Source organism: Carassius gibelio, chromosome A25 (genome assembly GCF_023724105.1).
Source record: "Carassius gibelio isolate Cgi1373 ecotype wild population from Czech Republic chromosome A25, carGib1.2-hapl.c, whole genome shotgun sequence".
Lineage (NCBI taxonomy): Eukaryota > Metazoa > Chordata > Actinopteri > Cypriniformes > Cyprinidae > Carassius > Carassius gibelio.
Window position 1 is genome coordinate 17421652 of NC_068395.1, and position 26590 is coordinate 17448241.

Here is a 26590-nt window from a genome sequence, read left to right on the forward strand (position 1 = left end):
ATGCCACAACCACAAAAGAAACAGCTGCGACGGGAATACTCAGCAGAGTCCCAGTATGAATCTACTACAACAATAGAGGTGGGTCTTCTACGATCCATAAACAATAAACTGGCAATTCTTGAACTACTCCATCAAGATATCAAGGATCTTAAAACCAGCCTCGATTTCAGTCAATCCCAGATAGAGTCCTTGCAAAAAGCCAAAAATGAAATGCATATGAAAATCTCAGAAATCACAACAACAATAGAATGTCTCTCAAACGAAAATAAACTATTGAAAGAATCCTTATTAGACATCCAATTCCCGCAATATGCGAGACAACCTGATCTTTTCAGGTATACCAGAACAAATACAAGATAACCCGGAACAAGCGATCAAAGATTTCATGCATTCTTCTCTCAAACTCCCAAAAGAGACTGTCAACAATATCACCTTCCACCGTGTACACTGCCTTGGATCTAACAACAAAAACGCCGACACTAAACGACCGCGTACCATCATTGCAAAATTTGAGTATTACAAATAGAAAGAACTGGTTAAGAGCAAGGGAAAAGAATTGCGTGTAACTACCTTTGGACTTAACGATCAATTCCCACGGGAGATTCAGGATAGACAGAGAATATTGGTTCCATTCTTGAAACAATTTCGGCAAAATCGAAGGAAAGCCGTTCTCACAGTAGTCAGACTGCACGTCCTGATTTTGCCAAGTCCGATGTGTTCCTAGGTCAACATATTTTGTTGACCCTGGAACAACATTTTACTCCAAAAATATATTCTTAACCATATCCCTACACCTAAACCTAACCTTAACCATGAGTAATCCCTAAAATCAGAGGAAATGATAGATGAATGACACTGATGTACAAGCACCAAACACTGATTTTAAGCATAAACTTCACAAAATCTATAAACTGGTTCTTCAAATCTGATTGGTTAATCACAATGTTGTTCCAGGGTCAACAACGATGTTGTCCCAGGAACATGTCTCACTTGGTAAAATCAGGTTAGGCAGTCAGACTATATGTTGATGGCCAACTTTACAGGAACGACACCATGTACTGTTTATAATCCACAGTGAAAGGAAGATCGGAGAACAGGGGGAAGGGAAAAAAGAGGAAAAAAATAGAAAAAACATGCCGCCAATGTTCTCATTACAAGATTAAATATAATCACCTACTTCACGTATTTATAATGTCAGCTCTATACTCATTTGAAAAAAAATGCTCTCAGTTTAACATTATGTTTTCATTTCTTATTATTTGTTTGTTTTTCATTGATTATGTATTGCATGTGTGTTTTATATTCACATCATATAATAGGGTACAGATAATTGTAATAAATATCGAACCAAACTATACAGTAGTATCATAACATAGAATGTCACACCTAAAATTAGTTAGCTGGAATGTACGAGGCATTAACTCAGCAGCTAAAAAATACAAAATTTTAAACCACATTAAAAAACTCAAGGCAGATATATGTTTTACTTTATTGCAAGAAACGCATCTTTCAGAATCAGAACACAAGAAATTAACAAATACACAACTAACACAAATATACTCGGCATCCTACAACTCCAAGAAAAGAGGTGTAGATATATTAATCAATTAAACAGAACTGTTATTAATCAATCAACTATATGTGATCCAGAAGGATATGTTATTGTCAATATAACCTTTAACAATAAAAGACTGACCATCACTAATATCTATGGACCAAACACCGATGACCCCCAATTTTTCCATAACTTTTTTTCTTCAATAGCCAACGTTCCCTAATCAGCCATCATGATCGGAGGAGATTTTAATACAGTTATTGATCCAACTCAAGACAAATCGAATAAATCATCACACTTTAAACCATGGCAATCTACAGAAACCATTAAACAATACATGATTGACCTTGGTCTTGGCGATAGCTGGAGACTTACAAACCCAAATTCAAGAGAATACAGTTATTTTTCAGCAGTTCATAAATCATATTCACGTATTGATTATTTCCTAACAAGCAATTCCCTCATCTCTGACATTTTAAATACAACAATACACCCTATTATTATTTCTGACCATGCACCAATTACTATAACTATTGACAACAGGAATGATAATAAAAAATCACTTAGATGGAGGATGAATACTTCATTACTTCAAGATAATGAGTTTAATGAATACTTTAAAAAAGAATGAGCATTCTTCATGGAAACAAACAACACACCAGACACATCTGCTTCAACTCTATAGGAAACCACTAAAGTTGTACTAAGAAGAAAGATCATATCATACTCTACATATAAATACAAAAAGGAACAAAGTCGAGAAAAAGAATTAGAAAATAAAATACATTCATTACACAATATTTACTCTCATACTCCAAATGAACAGATCCTAAAGGAAATAAATAAAACAAAAGATGAACATAAAGACATAAAACATAAAAAGATAGAATTCCAAAAACAATGCCTAAGACATACACACTTTGAACATAATGACAAATCAGGTAAATACCTTTCTAATCTACTCAAACGCAATAAAGAAAAGACACTTATCCCAGTGATCAATAGTCCAGAAGGAAAGACTCTTCACACCTTACAAGACATCAATGATACTTTCCGTACATTTTATAAACATCTATACAGTAATACAAAGGAGCCAAAAATTAATGACACTAAATCATTTCTTAACAATATATTTTTACCCACTCTAACCACAGCACAAAGAGAATCATTAGAAGAATCCACAACAGCAACTGAATACAAACAAGCTCTTGAATCTCTATCAAACAATAAAGCCGCAGGTTTAGATGGATACCCACCAGAATACTACAAACATTTCTGGTCAACTATATCATCATTATTTTTGCGAATGACGGCAGAAATTAAAAACACTTCTTATATTCCGCCTCACATGAACACAGCACTAATTTCAGTCTTACTTAAACCAAACAAAGATCCAACTTTATGCTCTAGTTATCGCCCATTATCTCTTTTAAATACGGACTTAAAAATTATTAGTAAAGCTTTGGCTACACGACTCGAATCAGTCATATCATCCCTCATCCATCCAGACCAAACAGGTTTCATCAAAGGATGCCAGTCATCAAATAATACCAGATGATTATTCAACATTATTAACCTATGTAATCAAAACAACAACAAAAAAGCCATAATCGTATCATTAGACGCAGAAAAAGCTTTTGACAAAGTTAGTTGGCACTTTCTTTACATGACACTTAAAAAATATGGGTTTGGAGACTGCTTTATTCAATGGATTAAAACAAGAATTAGAGTAGAATTCGAGAAAACTAGAATTAGAAACAAACAGAATGCAAAGAAATAACCATATCTGATCTCCCATCCATCACAAAAAAAATCAAACAGAACAATCTTTTTAAGAACGTAATGATTAAAACAACTCTCACTGCTTGGTGGCAAATTAACACATTGACAAAACATGAATTGATACCACACATCAATTCACCTATATGGTATAATCCTAATTTTACTATCAACAAAAATCCGCTTAACAATATTAAATGGAAAGAGAAAGGTATCACACATCTACATCACCTGTTTACTGGCAACACCTTCGATACATTTATAGAACTAACAGAAATTTAACTTATGAAAAGAACAGTATTACTATTAGCTACTTACAAATCAGGAATTCTATTAAAACCACAATTGGAAACAAAGACATTGCACAACCTCCCCCAATTCTAAAACATATCACCACAATTAGTAATTCATCAAAAACACTTAGTAAATTATACAACCTAATATCATCTATAGACTCTAAAATAGTAGCACTAGTTAAACAATGGGAAAACGATCTCATTATCAACACAAATGATGCATTTTGGAAAACAATTTGCAGAAACACTTTTATCATAAGTACATACATAAACATCCAGTTAATTCAGTATAAAATTATACACAAAACACACATAACACAGCGTAAGATGTTTAAAATGGGACTAGTAACTTCTGATAGATGCACTAACTGTAGTGTAAATACACTAGACACTTTCCTCCATGCATTCTGGCTATGCCCTCCAGTTCATCGGTTCTAGATAAATGCTAATAAACTATCAAATTTCTTTAAAATTACAATTAATGCACTCCCATTATTATCTCTTTTAGGTGACACATCTCAAATTAACCCTCCCTTTGAACATTCAAAACATCTGCTCATATCTCTAACTATTGCCAAAAAACAATACTACTCAATTGGAAAAATAAATCCCAAATATTCATGACACAATGGCTACATCTATTAAGGGATCACATTATTAAAGAGAAGCAAATGTTAGCAAATAAAAATCATCTATACAAATTTAATAACATTTTCAGTCCATTGCTCTCACCCTAAAATATTGATTAAAACTAGCTAGGTAGTCGATGCCTCAACTTAAATCTTCGGTATACTAAACGGATTAATAATAAAGAAGTAATCTCTGAGTATTATTAAGGACATCAATCGTGTATACATATACCTGAGTGTGTTTATATTGTGTTCTATAAGCTACAACACTGTCACAATTATTATGATTTCCCTAAATTGCCTCTATCTATATCACTAAAATGTTTCATTATTTAAACATACCAATGTACCTGCATACATCCCTATATTGATATCTAGTGTTTGTTTTTTTGGGTGTTTTGTATGTTCCTTTGTCTTCTGTATGTGTATATATGACATTGATATTTTACCTTGTATAAGACTCAATGTTTTAATTTGCAATAAAAAAAAAAAGAACAGAGATGACATCACTGAATTCAGTGATGAACTGCCTTTAACTAATATTCTGCATTATTTACACACTGTTTTCCTAATGAATGTTGTTCAGTTGCTTTGACGTAATGTTTTTTGTTTAGAGCGCTATATAAATAAAGGTGACTACTACAACAGGAAGATTGGATAAATGAGATGCAAGTGGAATTCCCCCAAAAGACGTATAAATAGACTGAGGAGTAAATCACTCTTCAGATGCTGTCTGCATTAAGCGTGCAGGACACCAAGGATACCAGTGCTTGAAGTGGGAAAAAAGGAAGTGCCAAATTTGTTGCAACAACTTGGGGAAGGCCATTTTTGGCTAGAACATGACAATACTCATGCACAAAGTGAAGTCCACAGAGTTTGAATGGCCTGCAAAGAAGCATAGACCTGAACACGATGTCAGATGCCTGATGGAGCTTTTCAAAATCAGCCAGTAGTGATATTGTTTCTGATATTTAGTCTTAAAATCATATATTATATATTTACATTGAACTTAAGCTGTTTGCACCTAGACTGTTTTTTTCTCCATTCTGTCACCGATGGAGTTTCGGTTCCTTGCCGCTGTCGCCTCTGGCTTGCTTAGTTGGGGTCACTTCATCTATACCATCTAAGCTCCTAAAAGAGGTGCTTCCAGAACTTGACTTGACTGCTGGATTAATAGAAGTTTATTTAATTGACACTTGTATTTATATCGGTATATTTGAAAACAAAGTTTTCACCATTAAAACTTTCTAATATTTGAACTAACTTTCTAATATTTCATATAATTTTATTGATTTGGCAGTATTGATATATTTTGTTTGGCAATCATAGAATATGCCCCAAATCAGCAAATCTCTTTCTTTGATTCTTCCACGCCAAAAAAGTTTTAGTTGTTTGTGTCATAAACATTGTTTAAGCATTCAGTATTAGCCTCATAGTACACGTAAATTCTCTAGTGTTGAGTACATTGCTGTGGTGCATTATGGGATTGAAATAGACTCGATAATGCCCACTATGGTTTCAGACACCCCTACAAATGTCTGTCCACTCAAACAGTGCATTATATAAAGGTACAGTCAGTTGACTGAAAAGAACCAAAATAACCTGACATAAAATATATTTTTGTAAACCTTGTTCCATTTATTTGGGAATATGAAACTAACCTAATATGAGTTTCAGCTTTAAAAGGTTAATTCCATGGCTTTTATACATATGTGCAGTTCTATTATTATTGAATAACATTACTGTTTTAATTATCTATATATAACTTTTAATAATTTACATAATTTCTTTTTAAAATATTTATTTTTAAACTTTGATCTGGACGAAACCATGTCAGCCCTGAATATATATATTTGATGGATTCTTTATTATTTTTCATTCTAGTTCTTTTGCACTTTAATCAGTTAGAGTTGTGTATTTTGATTTAAAGCTGCAGTCCCAAAAATCTTATTTTATTCTATTATTTTCTTCTAGCAAACTTTTTATTAAAAGAACCAGGGTGAATGTTTTTTTTTATTATTATTATTATTATTAAATATTAATTTCCCAATAAAACATGCATGTAACATTTGAAAATACAAAATGTTTCACATATACTCACAAATTATGTAAACTCATTAAACATGAGTAATGTTTTTAACATCAAGTATTATGAACATTAGGGATAACATTCATAACAAAGACATTAAAGAAAATTAAGAAAAGATGTTCATATACTAAAGAACATCAAAGAAAAAACAAAAACAAAATACAGGAAAAAGTTATATTTGTCCAATCAAAACAAAATGGGAGTTTATATGCCCATAATTCTAATATTTTTATGGCTTGAAAGTCCTCATAAGGTTTCAAAATTAATATTTTAAGTTAGCATTGAAATGGGTGATACTGGTTATCCTTTCTGACCACTTACATATTATGCAAGTAATATTATATGTTCATTTTAATTCCACTTAACATTAAATAAAAAAAATCTCATCAATATAATATATTGTAATATATACATAAAAATGTGTCCATTTTACAAAATGCACAAAATTATTTGTATTATATATATATAAAGCCAACATTAAAAGAGCCTGTCTATGAGAATTGGATACCTGAATGTGAAGTTTGTAAACCTCAGAGTCATATTTCAAATAAACTCTTTGCTACCAACTAAAAAAAATAAAATAATATATATATATATATATATATATATATATATATATATATATATATATATATATATATATATATATATATATATATATATATATATATATATATATATATATATATATATATAAATTATAAATACCATATCATAAAATTATAAATTATGTATATACCATATCATCTTATCTTTATGTTTAATACAATATTTACTCCAGTTCAAACTATTCAAATCAAGCACACCTCCTTGATAATATGAATTAAATTAAATATTTCAATTTAATTACTGAGGCTTGTTTTTGCATACGAAATTGAATTGAATAAATTTTTTTAAGAAACTATTTTGGTATATCTAATATTTAAGACTAAAATAATATTTACAAATTCCTCATGAACCACATATCAAATTTATTTTTAATTTTCACCATAATGGTTTGGGGTTGTGCTGTGTCCTGTCTGACTGATTCAGATTTGCAGAGCTCCTGTAGTTTACTGTCTCTTTAAGAGTTTGAAAGGCGGAAGCGCGGAGCTCAGTCCCAATGTGCAACGCGGGAAAATGGCGGGTGTGCTAGAAAGGAGCTACATAGAGATCTGCGGATTTGAAAGAGAGTCTGTCTTACGATTCAGACAGATCACACTGAATCTGGGTAACGCCTTTTAATTGTAAACCGTTTTAGACGCGGCGTTTTCAGTCTGATGGGTTTTTAAAAAGACTGCATGAATTAACGGTGTCTGTAGTGCTGGCAGCGCGCACGTGACGCGAGGCGCTGAATAATAATCATATAAAAGTCTTTTAGCTTTTATATATTTATATAGTGTTACGATATATGAGCATATGTATGTATATTGTATGTATACACACACACACACACACACACACACACACACATAGAGAGAGAGAGAGAGAGAGAGAGAGCGCGCGCGCGAGGTATAGAGGAAAAATGTCTCATGTTTTTGTTTTTTGAAGTCTTATGACGTAACTGCTAGTCAAAAGTTTGACCCCATCTACTCTGTATTATGACATTTCCAATTTCTTTAGTGAATTAATATAAGCTATGAAATAACATGTAATTATTGAGATAAAAATTACAAAGAAATGATGGGGTCCCATCCAGTTTAGCTGGATTTTGGTATTGAAAAGATGGAAAACATTAGGATTAAAGTTACATTTCTGGATGTCCTGCAAATCATGCATTTTGTAAATACAGTGCATGCATAATTATTAGTTGATATTCTGATCATATTTATTTTACAAGCACATTTTACCTATTTCCGAACCTCATCAATCTGAAAAAATAGTATAATTTTGTATTTGATTATTTATAAGTGATATCATTGACATATTGGTAAGCCCCTTGAATGCAGATGAGACCATGGCAGTTAAGTATCAGGGACCAGCACTCAGTGCCATAGAAAAAAACGTTTCTTTGGTTTGAAGGTATTTACGCTACAAACATGGAAAAACGATGTTCCTGGTGAACTTTAACACTAATTCCGTGAATCCTGAGAGGATGTGCAATTTAATTTATTTTATTCCATTTCCTAAACCCAATCAGAACAGAGCAAAATAAATCCCAATGAAGATGAAAATGTCGCTTTTCTGGTTGTCATGCTCTCATTAATTTACATTTACAATTTACATTTACAATCTAATTTCAGTACCTCTCCATATTAAATGTGGTTCATGCAGTACATGAATCCTGAATGTTGTCCTCTGCCACTTGAATGGTGGTCCTTATGTGTCCAAAATGTATAAAAAACATCTTGGGACAAGGTTTTCACACTGATAGCTGTCGTTGTAAGATAGTTAGCAAATCCGTTTGATTGTCCGAGAAAGCAACGGTAACTAAGGGGAGCGGGGCAGTTTTTTTAAACATAAAATTAGAAAAAAAGAGTCATCATTTATTTAATGCCCATGAGAAAGATGCGATACTAATATGGCTGCAACAAACAATTATTTTGATAATCTAACGATCATTGATTATTTCCCTGATTAATCATTGATTATTCAGCTTTTGCAATTAGTTAAAATATTGAGTTAAACATATTCTAATAAATAAAGGTAATCACTTCAGCTTTTGAAAGTCATATTATGTAATTAGTTATACAATAAATGCATACAAATAAATATATTTGGCACAAAAAATGAGATGGCAGAGGTCTCTCTTATTCAACCATTTAATCATTTAATTATATGAAATATATTTTTGTGGGTCATATGGATAAGAAACAAAATAAAGGTTAAGTGATAAGACATTTTATTTTATTTATGCAGCAAACGCAGCTCAACACCCTCGGAATCGGCTGCGTTCGCTCTGAAGCGATGTCTTCTTCTCCTGAATTTCATCGGCAGAGCTGAATTACAGTCTCGTGCTAGAGCGCCACACCATGTTATCGCAGGCTATTACATTAGATCATATGACATTAAACGACTACTCGACAACAAAAATATTTGTCGACAATTTTTTATTGTCAACGTTGTCGATAATGTCAACTAATCATATCAGCCCTAGATATTAATGCAATATTAAAATTTGCAAAGTTAAGGCATAACCCTTGGACACCAAAATGCATGTTAGAAAGAAGAGACATGTTAACTGCAAAAATAATGAAGTATTAAGGCGAATAATTACAGGTGCTGGTTATATAATTAGAATATCATCAAAAAGTTGATTTCACTAATTCCATACAAAAAAGTGAAACTTGTATATTAAATTAGTTCATTACACACAGACTGATATACTTGAAATGTTTATTTCTTTTAATTGTGATGATTATAACTGACAAATAAGGAAAATCCCAAACTCAGTGTCTCAGAAAATTAGAATATTACTTAAGACCAATACAAAGAAAGGATTTTTAAAAATCTTGGCCAATTGAAAAGTATGAACATGTAAAGTATGAGCATGTACAGCACTCAATACTTAGTTGGGGCTCCTTTTGTCTGAATTACTGCAGCAATGCTGCGTGGCATGGAGTCGATCAGTCTGTGGCACTGCTCAGGTGTTATGAGAGCCCAGGTTGCTCTGATAGTGGCCTTCAGCTCTTCTGCATTGTCCAGTCTGGCATATCACATCTTCCTCTTCACAATACCCCATAGATTTTCTGTGGGGTTAAGGTCAGATGAGTTTGCTGGCCAATTAAGAACAGAGATACCATGGTCCTTAAACCAGGTACTGGTAGTTTTGGCACTGTGTGCAGGTGCCAAGTCCTGTTGGAAAATTAAATCTGCATCTCCATAAAGTTGGTCAGCAGCAGGAAGCATGAAGTGCTCTAAAACTTCCTGGTATACGGCTGCTTTGACCTTGGACCTCAGAAAACACAGTGGACCAACACCAGCAGATGACATGGCCCCACAAACCATCACTGACTGTGGAAACTTTATACTGGACATCAAGCAACATTTTTCTAATTGCATTAGTATTGCATTCTTCTCTTGTCATTTAATAATTTACTTATAGTCTAAATTAAATCTCTTTTTAAGCTCATTTTATCTTTAAAAGAAAACCTGCCTAATAATTATGCACACCTGAATATAAGTTTTTCACTTCCAGCCTTCATGGACCATTTTATATCACTTATAAATGTTCAAATACAAAAAATAAAAGTAGTTATTAAGATTGATGTTGTTTGGAAATGGTAAAATGTGCTTGGGAAAAATAATATGATCAGAATACCAATGTGCCTAATAATTATGCACGCACTGTGCTTTTTGTCTGCAGATGTATTTACCTGTTTTATATTATTTGGGGTGTTGTTTGAAGTATGTGTTATTGTGTCTGTTAGGTGTTGCAGTTCACTCAGGTGGTGTGAAGTATGCAGACAGTGCAGGTGGATTCTCATATGAGGACAGTGGGAAACTCCTCTCAGTCACCAGCAACAGATTCATCCACTGGTGAGAGCTTATACTTGAATATTTTTAGCTTCTCTTTTAATAAAATTGTAACAATGTTTATTTATATAGTTTCTCCAGAAATGTTTGATTACCTGTGATAACCTCTCTTAGCTGAGATCTATTACATTCAGAATGCTTTGATTTTGATAAATTTAGAGTACCTGAAACAGCACTAGACTCTTTTGTTAAAGTTGCCTTTAGTCTTTACTTGATTATCGATTCAATCAAAGACCACAGTGCAATCTAGTGTGCCAAATTATTCTTCGAAACATAATGCATTGTATCTGAAGATCACTATGCTCTCCTAATTTTTCTTTAATTCATCATGAACCACATTAACAGAGCAATCACACTAGTGTTTGTTTTAGTCTAACTAAACCTGCCGAATGTGCATGATTACACTGGACCCTCACTTTTGCCCGTATCCAAGGTAAATCATGACACAACCCCTTTACATTGAGAGTAAATCAATCACATTTGTGACTAAATCTTGACTCTGGGTGACTAAATTATGTCTAATATTAGGCACTGGATTTTACTAAACAGTGTGTGATTTGGATGCTAAGTATAAGTTTAGCATAGATATATTTTCACTTACAGTACACTCTGCGCAGCACACCTGTATTTTGCGTACCGCAAACTCTAGTGTGAAGTTGCATGATTCGCTGTCACTTTGCTTTTTTTTCTCACACGCACAGAGAGAGACAGAGCGAGATATTACATACCATACACACTACATGAAAACAATATTCTTTGTTGTAATTTCCCGTCAAAAAATGGAGTTCCTTTGGAAATCTTCAGCATTTAAGAACTGAACGCTTCGAGTCGTGGCCGCATCACCACCTCGCGTGTGCGTTATTTTTCTAATAATTCAACGTCCCGTAGTCAATTATTCCTTACATATATGGTTACCAAGTTTTAATTCAGATTACTGAAGTTCTATTTTTAAATGATACTTGATTATCACAATATCATTTTATAATGCTTGACTGACTGATGTTTAGAGTGTACTGAATTGAACTGAACTGAATTCTGTGTTTCTGTGTCATCTGAAATGACTCTGAGAACTGAATTGAATCTGAACAGCAAGTGAGAACTGAATTGAGTTCTCTTTCGCCCCTTGAATGGTTTAAAATCAATTGAATGTTTAAATTTGCAAGAATTAGAAGCGTGAAAATGATCAACTTTAACTCTATGATTAATGATCAACTACAAACCAATTGATTATTGCCAGACCTGAACTGTATATGCACTGTATATGAACTTTTTCAGTAGCATGAAGTTGGTTAAAGGATCTTGATGAAGGGTGCGATTAGGGCTGCACGATTATGAAAAAAATCATAATTGTCGATTATTCCTTTGAAATTGTAATCGCGATTATTAATTACGATTATTACAATTTACATTGATTGATGTTTTAAGTAGCTTTATACCATGTTTAAAGCAACTTCATGCCATATTTATATATAAAAATAAAAAAAACCAAGCTGAAAACACTCTTCCTGAAAAACTTTTATTGCTTTTCTACATTGGTTTGGTTTCTTTAAATAAAAAAAAAAGTGCAAATATGCAATAGTATGCATGGTATTATAGTAAAACTAAAATTAAAACAATAGAAAAACTCAAGATAACCTGTAGAAAGAAAAAAACTGAGTTTGCCATATGAAGTATTTTGGCCTAGAACACAAGACATAAAAACACTTCAAGGTTTCAGGAATGAACGACATCAAGTTAGACTTTTAAAGATTTTTGGCTAGGAACACAAGCCTGTCCACACTTTCAGGCTTTAGGGATGCACGCAAACAATTCACAATGTTTCCTCCAGTGCTGAAAACTCTTTCCGAGGGAGAGCTTGTGGCAGGAATGCACAAATACTTTTGTGCCAACTTGGATAGTGCTGGGAATTGTTTTGCATGTTCCTTCCACCAGACCAAAGGATCCTCCTCACTATCAACAGCAGCAGATAGAAAATAAGACTGTAGCTCTGCAGTAATGGCCATGTCTTGGAGATTGAGAGATGGCGATGCTGGCCTCTGGTCCTCATCTACTTTAAAGAAGCTGCCCAGTGTTTTTTTGGTCTTCTTTAGTGCTGGAGCATTTTGGTCATCTGCATCCTCTCTAACAGTCACTGATGGTTGAGGCTTTTAATTAAACAAAGGCAAAAATTTTGTTTAACTCATCAAATATAATGTCATGTACTAGTATAGTAAGGACTATTTAGTAATTTTAAATTAATACTGAGAATGGCCCAAACAAAATATAAATGGCACACACAGCCTATGATAATTACCTTGACTGTAGTAGATATTGATGCCATTTCAGCTCTCAAACGAGTCTTGACAGCTTCAACTCTGTTCTCATTGACGTACTTGAGCTTGAATCTGGGATCAATTGCAGAAGCCATGTCAAGCAATTCTTGAGTCAGTGGATCATCATACTTATTATTCAGGTAGTCCAGGATCTTTTTCTTGATGCATTTTGACAGTTCTGTTTCTCCCTCTTTCTCTGCCAAGATTTTATTGTTGAACAAATGAAGAACAGGCTTCACATATGACACACTTACATATTGCTCTCCTGAAAGAGCATCCGTGAATTCAGCAAGTGGAGAAAGGGAGTTGTTGACCGCCTCAAGGACCTCTACATCCTGCCATGTGGGGACAAGGTGTCTGGCTTTTCTGTCCGCGGAGAGAACAAAAGAAATGGCACTCTGTTGTTCCAATACCCTGGCGATCATTGCTTGTTTTGAGCCCCATCTTGTCGGACACTCAGTCTTGAGCTTGTGTTGAGGTAACTTGAGCTCTTTCTGGGCCTCGGACAACTCCCTCCTTCGTCTCCAGCTATAGGAGAAGCACCCTACCACCTTTTTGCAGACATTTAGTGCACGGTCAATCCGTCCATCTTTCAAAGAATGTTCTAAACACACACACACACACACACACACACAAACAGTTTACTAATGCTATACATTTTAATTACAATTAAACAGACACAATTTCAAAATTACAGTAACAGTACAATTTATATTAGTATAGTTGTAAACACATTATAGTTACAGTTTATATAGTTCACTTATCTATATTTATAACATTATATTAATACAGTATATATATATATATATATATATATATATATATATATATATATATATATATATATATATATATATATATATATACTGTATTAATATAATGTTATAAATATAGATAAGTGAACTATAACAATATCATATATATATATATATATATATATATATATATATATATATATATATATATATATATATATACATATATATAAAACACTGAAGTTGTTGCATGCTAAACTGTTCAATCACTGAATGCATTAGAATCCAGGAATGAATAAAAAAAAACCTGGTCTACATATTATTCGCCAATGTGGAATTATGTGTACATTTTTAGCTAAATGAATATTATTAGCAGGCTACTACTCACCAATTGCTAGGTGCAGCCTGTGTCCAAAACACTGAAGTCTGCTCCACTTATTGATAGCAATAGCGTTCACTATATTTGCTGCGTTGTCTGTTGTGACACAGACTTGTTGCTCCTCCTTTAAATCCCAGGCACCCAGCATCTCTTTCAATCCTTGAGCAATCGCATCCCCGGTATGATCTTGCTGAAAATAGGACGTTTGCAAGCATCTGGTTTTGAGTTGAAACTCGTCATCAATGTAATGAACCGTAAGGCTCATATATGGTTCCATAGTTCTACTCGACCATAAATCAGTCGTGGTGGAATAGAACTCAATTTTCTGCAGATCTGATTCAATGCTTTCCCGGCATTTTGAATAAAGTGAAGGCAGCGCAACTTGAGAAAAATAATTGCGGGAGGGGATGACGTATCTCTTGTCCAGTGTGTTTATGAGTTTTTTAAACCCCGCGCTGCTAACTGTATTAATCGGCACCATGTCTTTTGCAATGAAATGCGCGATCGCTTCAGTTATCTCGATCTGCTTTTGGGAACCTGCCGGGTACGGAGTAGCATTAAACAAAGATTTCGTGATGGGTGTCTGTGTTGCAGTTCTCGCATCACTTGGCGCTTTTTTTTTTACGCTGAGACACTCCTCGTATTGCACTCTGTGGTTGAATTTTAAATGGTTGTATAAATTTGTGGTGTTGCTTGATGGTGCAGAAACAGTTGATCGACACAGTTTACACAGTATAACACGCTGATCGACATCATCCCTGGTGAAATAATTCCACACCACTGATGTTGCTTTTCTTTTCGGTTCTAATTGTGGATGAGCACTTTGCACGTTGTCGGAATCGGATGTTGCTCTATCAGCAGACATGATGAAATTAACATGACATGAGACGTATCAGTGGATAATCTGGTCGTTGATAATGACACGCCTACAGACTATTATTAAAAGTGGTGATTCGCCACTCACAACCTGACATGATCTAAACACGCCTCTTAAGCGCGCAGATTTTTTTTATTTATTTATTTTTTTTTATTTTTTTTTGTGTGTAATCGCGGTTTTGGACGATTACGTAATCGTGGCTTCTGTAATCGTGATCGCGATTAGAAATTCGATTAATTGTGCAGCCCTAGGTGCGATTGAAATACATAATTCTGGGCAGTGTTGCAAAGCCATTTCAGAGGATCTTGAACTTTCATCTGCTGTAAACCAAACACTGAATTCCACAAAAGGAGCATTGCACCTTCAGTCGAGCATAATGCTAAAGAAGGAAAGCATTTTTTTTTTAAAGAGTGGCCAACAGCACTGTGAATGTCTGTTCTCCTGTTGTTGAAAGCATTTGGTGGCAGTAATTGTGGCTAAAGATGGCACAACCATATTTTAAGTCAAGGTTAAGATAGGTGTTTGATAATTGTTTTAATTTAGTTTTTGTTTCCATTAAAATAATAACTATGTGTTTTACTCTGGTAGGCAATAGCCGTGTATTAAGTTCTTGAGAGGAAAAGAAGAGGACAAAGGGGTCAGCTGGACTGCTGACGAATTTATTAACTCAAAATACTCTTTATAAACACCAGTGGTGACTTTTACTCTGACATCAACACAGGCACAATCAAAAAACTCTTCCGGGTTACTCGTTCCGGTTCTGTTTCCGGTTCACTTCAGCAGTCTGTCTCTCTCTCGACTGCTTCTGTCTCTCCTGGTGTCTTATACTCTCTCCACGCCAATTACTGAAACAAGAGACAGGTGTTGATCATTGGAAGCCCAGATACCTCACTTCCACACGCCCAATCGCACACTTCTTTGGGTTGGCCGTGAGTCCCACCCCCCTCAGCGATCTCAGGACAGCCCTCAGATGCTGCATATGCTGCTGCCAATCAATACTAAGGCCCAATCCCAATTTTATTTTATACCCCTTCCCCTTTCCCTACCCCTCCGCCTACCCCTTCCCCTTGTCCCTTGAAACAATGTCAAGGGGTAAGGGAGAAGATATTCCACTAGGGCTTGGGACACCACTACCATGACGTCACACGTCATCAGCATTCATCGTCTAGCTCTTACAATACACACATATGCTGGTGTGCATTAGAGCCTTTAATTATCATTCTGTATTAATGAGCTGCACACACACATATCAGAAATCGCGCAGCTCACAAATCCAGGAGAAATAAACTTGTCAGCGCAGCCCCACAACATTTATTAAATAGAGTTTAAATACTGAATTCGCTACATTATATTTTCCAGCAACGAGAGGATACACTGTTATCGCTGTTTTTAAGTAAAAACTTACAATTTCTCTCTCTCTCTCTCGAATAGGCAGTATTTGAGAAAATGGATTAGCGATTTCTAATTATTGGGTGGATTAGCCCCGATCAATGTCTACGGCAGTTATCACCCTGATCAGACATATGCTGTGGCACTATCATGCAGTCTGTAATGATATGACGTCGTGATTTTCTGCAAACATTTCTTTGAGTAACATGACCATTAATATGAACTCACAATTGAATTTAACATAAAACAAATGATTACTTTTCGTTAAAATCTTTATTTATGCCAAAAAGCTTACATTTATGTGTCTTTTTGTTTGCTGTAGCAGCCATTTTTCTGAGATAATTCATACCCCTTCGTTTGAAGTGTGGTCCCGAAAAATTTTCGTTTGAAGGGCTATCTTTACCCCTACACCTCCAACAAAAATCCGGTGTATTCACCAACTGACATTCCGGACAAGACGCGCACCACCTGCACTCGTTGTCGTGAATGCCCGGCCAAAAGAAATGGGTCATGAGGCGATTCAGTGTTGCTGCCTGTCCCAAATGGCCCACCGTAGGATTAGAATAAGGAATCTTCGGAATCCAGAAACTAGGTTGTATTCACTTTTGTCCGAGCATCTTGGGTCACTCAATACAACAGATTTCTTAAAATGGCAAAACACAGATATGTGAGCGGGTGGGCAGGTTGGAGAGGCTGGCCATCGATGGAGCGGACATGTTGAAAAGTGTGTTTAAATGTCTCATCCTGAGACTGCTCCAGAGGAAAGTCATCACACTCCGAGAGAATAAGTCTCCCGATTTCGCTCTGTTCCCCTGAAGAAAGTCCCAGCGGTCCTGGCTCAGTTTCTCCCACCTGCACCCGTGTGGCCTCCTTCCGTGCCTTATTCCCCCAAGAGGCATCCGCACATAACGACCCCAATAAAACAGTAAACGCAGGCCAATTCGTCCCCAAAATTATCGGATGCATGAGGTGGGGACTAACCGCCACCTCCACACTTTGCTTTAGTCCCCGGAATTGAATAATAATCGGAACTAGGGGTGTCCATGGTTAACCGGTTAACCGATTAACCGTTAAAAATTGCGTAACCGAGTGAAACATTTTGCTCGGTTAAGTTACGTCAATGGCGTGCATTGAATTTAGTTGTAATAAATTTTTGCACCACCAGAGACCGCCAGAGCGCTCCCAGACATTTGTAATGTCCACAAGAAGAAGTCATTTTTCTAATATGAAGCGGGCAAAAAAAGTACAGCGTTGGAGCACTTTAAAATTGAGAGTGACGGGGCAAAATGCAAGTATTGCAATACAGTGCTTAGATATACTTAAAGTAAAACCTTGTTGTTGTAATATCAACAGCCAACACCCGGGCATCATTAGGCCGGTCAGGACACACTGGATGCGTGGCGAGAGCATCTCAGCTGCATTGCGTGTCTGTTTTTAATTCGGCTCCCATGTTAACAGGTTATAGCTTGCCGACTGCCTGCGTGAGACGCGCGGCTCAGGCGCGGCTCGACGCGTGCATGCTAGAAATAGAACCGACGCCTTGTTGGAAGCGTTTCCAGGCAAAGTATAATAGGAAAATATGTTTATATGTCATTTTGTACACAAATACATATTAATTCATGACATTTTGATATTTGAAAGTCTATGGGTTGATATAAATTCAGATATAAATGTAATTAAAGTAAATAAATAATTATCGATTTTCAAATATTGTACCTGTCAAACATACTCATAGTCATAGCCTTAGCGAGGCGGCCGCGGAGTCTTGTTATACATTCTAGGCTTCTTCTCAAATTCAGATTGTGTTAATGGGCGGCATTATTAGGCAGTTTTAATAGGACAATTTGACCGGAGAGATTACATTTTGTCGGATATTTTTTTTTTTCGGCCAATGTCCAGAAATTACTATGGTTATGGTTACTATGGCACACTATGGTTAACCGAGTATTAACCGCTAAGGGCCTCGGTTAACGGTTAATGAAAAACTTGAAAATGTGCAGCCCTAATCGGGACCACCGGATACTCCACCACATCCCCGTGTTGAATCAGGCTTTGATGGATTGAGGTTTGGTTACATCCTGAATCCACCAAGGCTGAATATGTACCCCCCTTGATACTCGCAGGTATTTGGTACTCACCTGCCTGACCAGGTTAGGGCTGCACAATATAGGGAAAAAATGACATTGCAATATTTTATTTTTCTGCGATCATATATTGCGATATGAAATCTAATCAAATTTTTTCTTACAAACAAAAATGGGGTGAGCACACTTATATTCACATTTTAAATGATTTAAACATCGACACCATCGTGTCAATTGATTAATATTAGGGGTGTAACGGTTCACAAAATTCACGGTTCGGTTCGATACGATACACTGATGTCACGGTTCGGTTCGGTTCGGTTCGATACGTTTTAGATACAGCAAAATGTAAAAACATCTCAACTTTTCAGAATGCCGCAAGCGCACCGCGGGTCATGTGACAAGAACCAACCAATCAGCTTCATCCTTTCCCGTAACAACGTTGAGAGCTCAGCCAAGATGAAGGAACAGCTGATCATAGTTGTATATGGATTGCAATTTTGAAATAAATTCAGTAGCAGAGCTACTGCAAGCGATTTTTAGAGCTGCAAATCCATTTATCCTTCGCTGAAATTTCCGCGTCTCATGGAGAGAGCACGTCATTGTTGCTTAGCAAAGACAGACGCCTCATGAGCGCTTCTGCCCGAGCGCTTTGGAAAGGAGGAGAAAGACGCGCTTAGCGTTTTCCATGCGTTTTTAGGCACGATATGTGAACGGCCCCTAAGGCGCTCGCTCACTCAGCACGCGCTGAAGGCTCGTTGCAAAATGTCTAATGCATTTAACAGACCAGAAATATAAGATCCTAAAATAACCAACAGGTCTGGTGTTTGGGTTGGATTCCCTGTAAGCTATAGTGTCTAAATGCTGCAGGGATAGTTTGCTGCGTGCATGTTTCTCCTTTTTTTCGTCTTTTCCCAGATAGTACTGACGCATATATCCCAGATATTCCCGCTGTTTTTTTTTTTGTTTGTTTTTTTTGTAATCCCGCTGGTGTACCCTGTCATGTTGCAGATGCGACATACCGTTGTTTTTTTATCCACCACTCTCTTGCCATCACCATTATAGCTTAAAGGGAATCCAAAGTGCACCCAAACACCAGACCTGTTGGTTATTGGAGGATCTTCTCATTTCTAGTCTGTTAAACGCATTGGCTATTTTGCAACGAGCCTTCAGCGCGTACTGAGTGAGCGAGCGCCTGCTGAGTAGCCTAAAGGCGGGCGTACACGGTGCGATTTTTCTGTCGTACGAGTTCGCATGCGATTTTTTTCAATCGTGTGGAAATCGCGTATTCTCGTATGGTCGTGGCTCGTATCATTTGCGATGAATTACGAGCCGAGCAGAGTGGCTTACGAGCACTTCCCGACCTCCCGATCATTTTTAAACATGTCTAAAAAGTTCGTGAGCTATCGGTTTGAATTCGTGCCATTTGTGCGGTTGAACGAGCCGATTTGTTGATTTATCTGAAGTTGACCAATCACGAACTAGGAAAACCACAGAAGAAGAAAGACGAAGACAGGCAGCTGAAGTCTGTCAGCAACAGCGAGCGCTGTATGATGTTTCTAGCAACGTATTCCAATGCCTTTTCAGTTCTCTCTCTCTCACACGCATATGTAGTTTACAGGGACTCTCCATAGACGTAACGGTATTCTATACTGTAAATCCCCATACACTACCTCTATCCATCACGAAATGCATGTTTAAAATTTCTATTAAACACCGTATAGTATTTTTTACGAGAGCACAGTAATTGTCCTCATAAACCATGTTTACATTTTAATACCCATTTCAGATATTTATAAACCATATAGGCCTACAAGAACACACACACACAGGGTAACCAAACGTCCCGGTTTCCTATTGCTGAAAAATAACCTGTACGTGTAGGAAACAGTCAAGGCTCGTATCAATATTTTATATGCAGTTATGAGAGAGGGAGAGCAGTTATATTCGGCACGTTCCACTTGCACCGCTGCATGCACAGAATGATCACCTGTATAACAGTACCGCGAGAGCGATTCGAATGCATTGGATATGTGTGATCTCTTATCGCTCTCGCGGTAATGTCATACAGTGATCCTTCTGTGCGTGCAGCGCTGCTTCAAGTCGAACGCGTCTATCAACTTCGTGCGATTGCTTCTGGAATTCGCAGGTTGTAAAATCGTGTCGTATATCATGTCGTCCGTACGATTTTCATATAAACTCACTCGTGCCGTGTGCGTTGACATACGATCTTCCGACCATCCGAATTCGCACCGTGTACGCCCGCCTTAACATAAACATATAAGATGGTGTTTTTTTCTTCTTCGGGAGTGTCAGGGGCGTTGCCTGTTACGTTGTTTGGGTTATTGGGCTACCTTGTTGAACGCATATCATTATATTTCTTTCTCTCTCTTTTTTTTTTTTCAAATATAATTAATTACTCCAACGAACCGTTCGGTATACATAATGCGTACCGCGTACCGAACCGAAAGCGTCGTACCGAACGGTTCAATACGAATACGCGTATCGTTACACCCCTAATTAATATGCACGAGGAAGATAGAGCAAGACAGCACTTGTGGTGTTTGAAGATGGTGAGCGTGCGGACAGGGCTCGCTCGTGCACTCTCTCTCTCTCTCTCTCTCCCTCTCTCTCGCGCTCTCCCTCTCTCTCTCTGTTAAACTGACAGGACTTAAAAGCACATGAAAATGATAAACTTTCACTCTATGATGGTTAAGCTGTGCAATCAATCAGCACTTTCAGCTGGCCCGTACAGTTAAAGAATAACGGATCAACTACGACATCCTACATCGCTGTTCCGTATCCAGTTTGCGTCAGCAGTCTGTCTCTCTCTCGACTGCTTTTGTCTCTCCTGGCGTTTTATACTCTCTCCACGGCAATTACTGAAACAAGAGACAGGTGTTGATCGTTTTTGCCCAAACCACTCACTTACCGTTTGTCTCCTGATTCTCTCTCCCGCTGCAGACTTCGCTAAACCACGCCCCCCCATGCCACAAGCCGCTTTTCCACTGTCGAGCCAGTGCGGGCCAGTGCGAGCCAGTGCTTTAAATGGGCTGTGCTTTTAATTTCACCTACAAAGAGAAGTTATTAGAAAACTAATAAGAAAAAAGTCATGTGAACTAGCGTGATCACAAAACGAACATGATAAAAGTGGCTGTTTGTTTGCATGCCTTGTTAGGGCCCGAGCACTGCAGTGCTAGGACCCTATTGGAATTGCTCCGTTAATTAAATATTTAAATCCAAAATCATCAATGTTTTACTATAATAAGTGATACATTGGGATACATTATTCATCATAATGAATTAATTTATCAGGATTGAAAATTACACAGAAATAAAGTGTTATGAACATAGCCAGCTTATTGAGTCGAGTCTGTTTCTGTTTATTTGTAGTCACATACATCACTTTTACAAGTAATGATCATTTCTATTTGTTTTTTATAAAAGATCCCAAACAAAAAACATTATTATATTTTTATGACATAGGCTACGTTTAGCTAAACTCTCGAGACGAGACTTATGACAGATAAAATGTTTTACTCAATAAATCGCATTTACTATGTTTACGATGGTAACATTAAAGGCTAGCATGCACAGACTTTTGCATTGCTTATAAATATTTATAAATACTTATAAATACTGCCTTGTATGGTGATTATAATCCACATCGGATCAAGTTATTTCAAACACTCGCTGCTGACTGAAAGTTAGTTTTGAGCTCAACTTATATTAAAAAGTCTTTAATCAGAGCAAGTACATTTTCACCCCACTGTATATGTAGTCACAATATAATTTAAGTAGTCAGTACCAATTCCAGTTAAATTTCAGTAAATTTTATTCTATATTATAATGTATTTATAAGTTCTATTTTATAATATGTTATATATGTTTTTTATATAATTGATTACTAATTTGGATTAGTAAAATTTTTCCTGATCCTTAGCACACAAGTTTTGGCAGTGAGAACCATATTTAAATGCAGTATTAAATCCTAAATTGCAGTAATTGAGGTTGAAAAATGTACGTGCACTGTATCTGATATATATCGGTGGGAAGTATGTAAATGGAATGCTGTAATGTACACTTTATAATCACAGCAGTCACAGCTGTAATATCCTACAATATGGATGTTTTCTACCCTGATGTGATATAATGGCATGTTCTGAATAAACTGGTGTAATTTTATGAATATGAAATAATTTATACATTAAACACATTTTATACATTACCCAAACCACTGACTTCCTCTGTTGTGGGAATTATGTTTGGACCTTCAGTATATATGCTTCAGCATGTCTTTTATTTTTTAGGTCCACCTCAGGCGACACAGTTCAGTTTGTTGAGCAGTCACTGGACACCAATCTTCTGAATAATGCTGTCCGCTTGCGTATCCCAAACTGCCTCTTGCTGCCTGGAGGAGTTTGTATACAAGAGACCCTTAACAATGTCATTATTCTGATCGTCACCAGCCAGTCGGTTCATCGCCTGGTGCTGCCGCACCCCAGCCACATGTACCGCAGTGTAAGCATCTGAACCTTTGCTTTCTTTGGCAGTTCCTGTTTGCTACTAAATCAAAATGTTTTTTCCTCTGCAGGTGCTGCTAGAATCTATGTGTTACAGTTGTATTATCAAATATACATTTTTATTTTTTTGTAAGGATTTGAAAGATAAGGAATGTAATTATATTCTAATATCTTCATCTTTTATAGGATCTGGTCACTGAACTCCAAATGCAGTCCATTTTCACGGACATTGGGAAGCTGAATTTAAACGAACCAGCCCACAGTTACGTGCTCCCATTTGCACAAGGAGCACAGACGTCTGCTCCGTCCACATCCGCTGCATGGATCAGTCATCAGGGGGAGGCACTGTTTGCTCTCGCCTCACCATCAGGCGCCATTACTGTTGTCACGTTGCCTGCTCATGATCAAGATGGTTTGTCTATAAAGTCATCTTTATCTGTCTTTCTTACTCTACATACATTTGTAGTCTGTGGGTCGTTAAAGTTTGAAAATGTAAAAAAAAAAAAAAAAATCTTGGTCTTAAATATGCTTGTAAAGGTCATAGTTTTAAAATCCAAAGAGATACATTGTAATGACTGAAGTTGTCTACATTGCAGGCATTGCATGGCACCGAAGCATTGACAGTAATTGACAGATGCCCTGTTCTGTTTCTGACGTAGTATATGTGCTTGCTTTTAGCAAAGGAAGCATTAATTCTTAGCATCAATCAATTCTAGCCTCAAGCAAAATAATTTGAAACATTGCTGTGACGTGTCCATTGATTGTCCAGCTGATTGTCACATCAGCTGGTGTGCTTGGTGTGGACACGGTGTCATGTTGTTCCTAATTCTCAAACCAAACTTTTCTTCTGTGGAACACAAAAAGGTATTATGAAATGGATCTAAAGATCTTGCATAAGCAAACAAACAGTAAAATTCCATGAGACTCATCTGGGATATGTCCTCTTAACTTAATTTGTATAAAAAATAAAAAGCACATTCAGTGAAAAACATTAATGTTTGTCAAACACAGCCATTTTTAAGGTTCCATATGTTGTTTTGGGAGTGTCTTACTATAGGTTTAGATGCATGCAAGGTCAGAAAAACACCTTTATCTCAAATTATACATTTAAAGGGATAGTTCACACAAAAATGAATATTATGTCATTAATGATTTATTCCGAGAGCTCTCAGTCCCTCCATTGAAGCTGTGTGTACGGTATACTGTCCATGTCAAGAAAGGTAAGAAAAACATCATCAAAGTAGTCCATGTGACATCAGAGGGTCAGTTAGAATTTCCCGGAGTAATTCATGTACTCAAACAGTACACTGAACCTCTGTGAAGAGAGAACTGAAGATGAACACTAAGCCGAGCCATATAACAAATTAAAGATTGCTGAATCACACATGCGCAGTATCATCAGCTCCTTGGTTCTCGAATCAGACGCGTCCAACAGAAACGGTTCTTGACTCGAGAACGAGTCAATCGTTCGTTCGTTATCTGGCTTGGCTCGGTGTTCATCTTCAGTTCTCTCTTCACAGCAGTTCAGTCAATGTAATGTTTGAGTAAATGAATTACTCCGGGATATCGGTTTGTTTGTACTCGGAGGGATTGTTAAAAAAGTTAACAGCTTAAGTCATTTGTGGATTAATGCTTATTGGAGACACAAACAGTTTAAAACTATTCAGTTCGATTTGGTGAACTGGTTCAAAAAGATCCGGTTACATCGAGTGATTTGTTTGCGAACCGGATATCACAAACTGCTTTGTTTTGAACTAGCTCACAACAGACACGGAAGAGAACACAATGCTGAATAAAGTCGTAGTTTTTTTTTGCTATTTTTGGACCAAAATTTATTTTCGATGATTCAAAAAATTGTAACTGTGACCCTCTGATGTCACATGGACTACTTTGATGATGTTTTTCTTACCTTTCTGGACATGGACAGTATACCATTCACACAGCTTCAATGGAGGGACTGAGAGCTCTCGGACTAAATCTAAAATTTCTTAAACTGTGTTCCGAAGATGAACGGAGGTTTTACGGGTTTGGAACGACATGAGGGTGAGTTATTAATGACATTTTCATTTTTCGGTGAACTAACGCTTTAATAAAATTCTGAGAGAATGTTATTAATATTTTCATTCGCATTTTGAAGTTGATGAGAAGTCTTAAGAGTTTGGAACGACATGATAGTAAATGATGACAGATTTTTGTATTTGACTGAACTAACGCTTCAAGTTTTAATGTGCAGATACCTATGTTTATAGAAAATAATGATTCTGCTTTCTCTTATTAAGGGACAGTGTCCATTTTGGAGTTGAAACAGAGTTCAATGATGCAGCGTTTGGCCGGCTGGATGCCCACCGCTATCAGGTATTTTATTTCTTTTCCATAAAGTTGAATTTATAAGCAGAGCAAAAACTTGGTTTAAACACAGCATCCATTTACAGGGGAGATCAGAGCATTTCTGATCTGGCCATCAGTCTGGCTGTCCACCAGCTAGAGGATGACACTTTCATATTTGCACTGTGTCAAGATCATAAGCTGCGCATGTGGTCATTAAAGGTCAGTTTGTCTCCAGGAGAGGATTATGCATATATTAATTCTTTTTATCAAGATGTAATTTCTATAAATGCATGCCGCTCACAATGATGCAATGATGCGTTTGTCTTTTAGCATCAGATGTGTCTGTTGGTGAATGATATGTTGGACTATATGCCCGTGGGTCGTGGGGAGGTGAAGGCTTCTCCAGCACAGGCTCATAAGCTCCGTCTCTTCTTCTCCTCATCCATCGGCCTGTGTCTCGCCATCTACCTCGCAGTACCCAAACGCAGTCAGTTCTGTGTGCTGCAGCTGGTGGCCAGTGAGAACAATCGCTACAGCTTGGATCACATCTCAACACTGTTTTCAACACAGGTAGAGATCAACAGCGTAAACATGGAGTTCTTCATGTGTTAACTGTTGGAAGTATACTCACAAGTATGTGTGTTTGTGTGAAACAGGAGACACTAGTGGATTTTGTCTTGACTGCGACTGATATTTGGGCTGTTTGGCTGGATAATGACAACCAGACTGTGGTGAAGTACATCAGTTTTGAGCAGTGAGTAATACAGATTTTTATTATACAGTTTTTAAACAGTTGAGGTTTGTATTTGGCAACCGATCATCTAGAGAAATGTACTTATAGTAAGTACATTTTATTTATAGATCACATTTAAATTCAGCTTACACTGACCAAAGTGCTGTACAAAACAATCATTAAATACTGTAAAGTATAAAATAAAATACAAATTACACTGAACCAGGGGTTATATGACTACTGATTTCTGCTATTCGATTGCGTATATATATATATATATATATATATATATGTATATATATAAAAAAAAAAAAAAAAAACTTAAGGTACTTGACTACTCAAGACATGAAAAGAAATGAAAGGGAAGTCGTGGCCTAATGGTTAGAGAGTCGGACTCGCAATCGAAA

At 36.4% G+C, this 26590-nt stretch overlaps 2 protein-coding genes across 2 annotated transcripts in view; one reads left to right on the forward strand and one right to left on the reverse strand.

Annotated features, from left to right (window-relative positions):
- The window catches only part of nup160 (nucleoporin 160), an 82011-nt gene continuing 55421 nt past the window's right edge, over window positions 1-26590 (forward strand). The window contains exons 1-9 of the mRNA XM_052543733.1: window positions 1-78; window positions 7381-7558; window positions 10698-10806; window positions 22910-23120; window positions 23309-23534; window positions 25402-25477; window positions 25555-25669; window positions 25781-26020; window positions 26107-26204. Coding sequence (XP_052399693.1) covers window positions 1-78; window positions 7381-7558; window positions 10698-10806; window positions 22910-23120; window positions 23309-23534; window positions 25402-25477; window positions 25555-25669; window positions 25781-26020; window positions 26107-26204 — 1331 coding nt within the window. The remainder of the gene's footprint in view (window positions 79-7380; window positions 7559-10697; window positions 10807-22909; window positions 23121-23308; window positions 23535-25401; window positions 25478-25554; window positions 25670-25780; window positions 26021-26106; window positions 26205-26590) is intronic.
- Window positions 12285-15254, reverse strand: LOC127947397 (E3 SUMO-protein ligase ZBED1-like). The gene is made up of 2 exons (XM_052544502.1): window positions 14259-15254; window positions 12285-13719 (listed from the first exon to the last, which is right to left on the reverse strand). The coding sequence occupies exons 1-2, from the start codon at window positions 15112-15114 to the stop codon at window positions 12998-13000; spliced, it is 1578 nt and encodes a 525-aa protein (XP_052400462.1). The 5' UTR covers window positions 15115-15254; the 3' UTR covers window positions 12285-12997.

Excerpts from the sequence above, each read along its gene's own strand:
- LOC127947397 (XM_052544502.1), bottom strand. The coding sequence starts at position 15,114 with ATGTCTGCTGATAGAGCAACATCCGATTCCGACAACGTGCAAAGTGCT. Across the intron at positions 13,720-14,258 it reads CAGGCTGCACCTAGCAATTG|AACATTCTTTGAAAGATGGA; the intron begins GTGAGTAGTAGC and ends GTGTGTGTTTAG.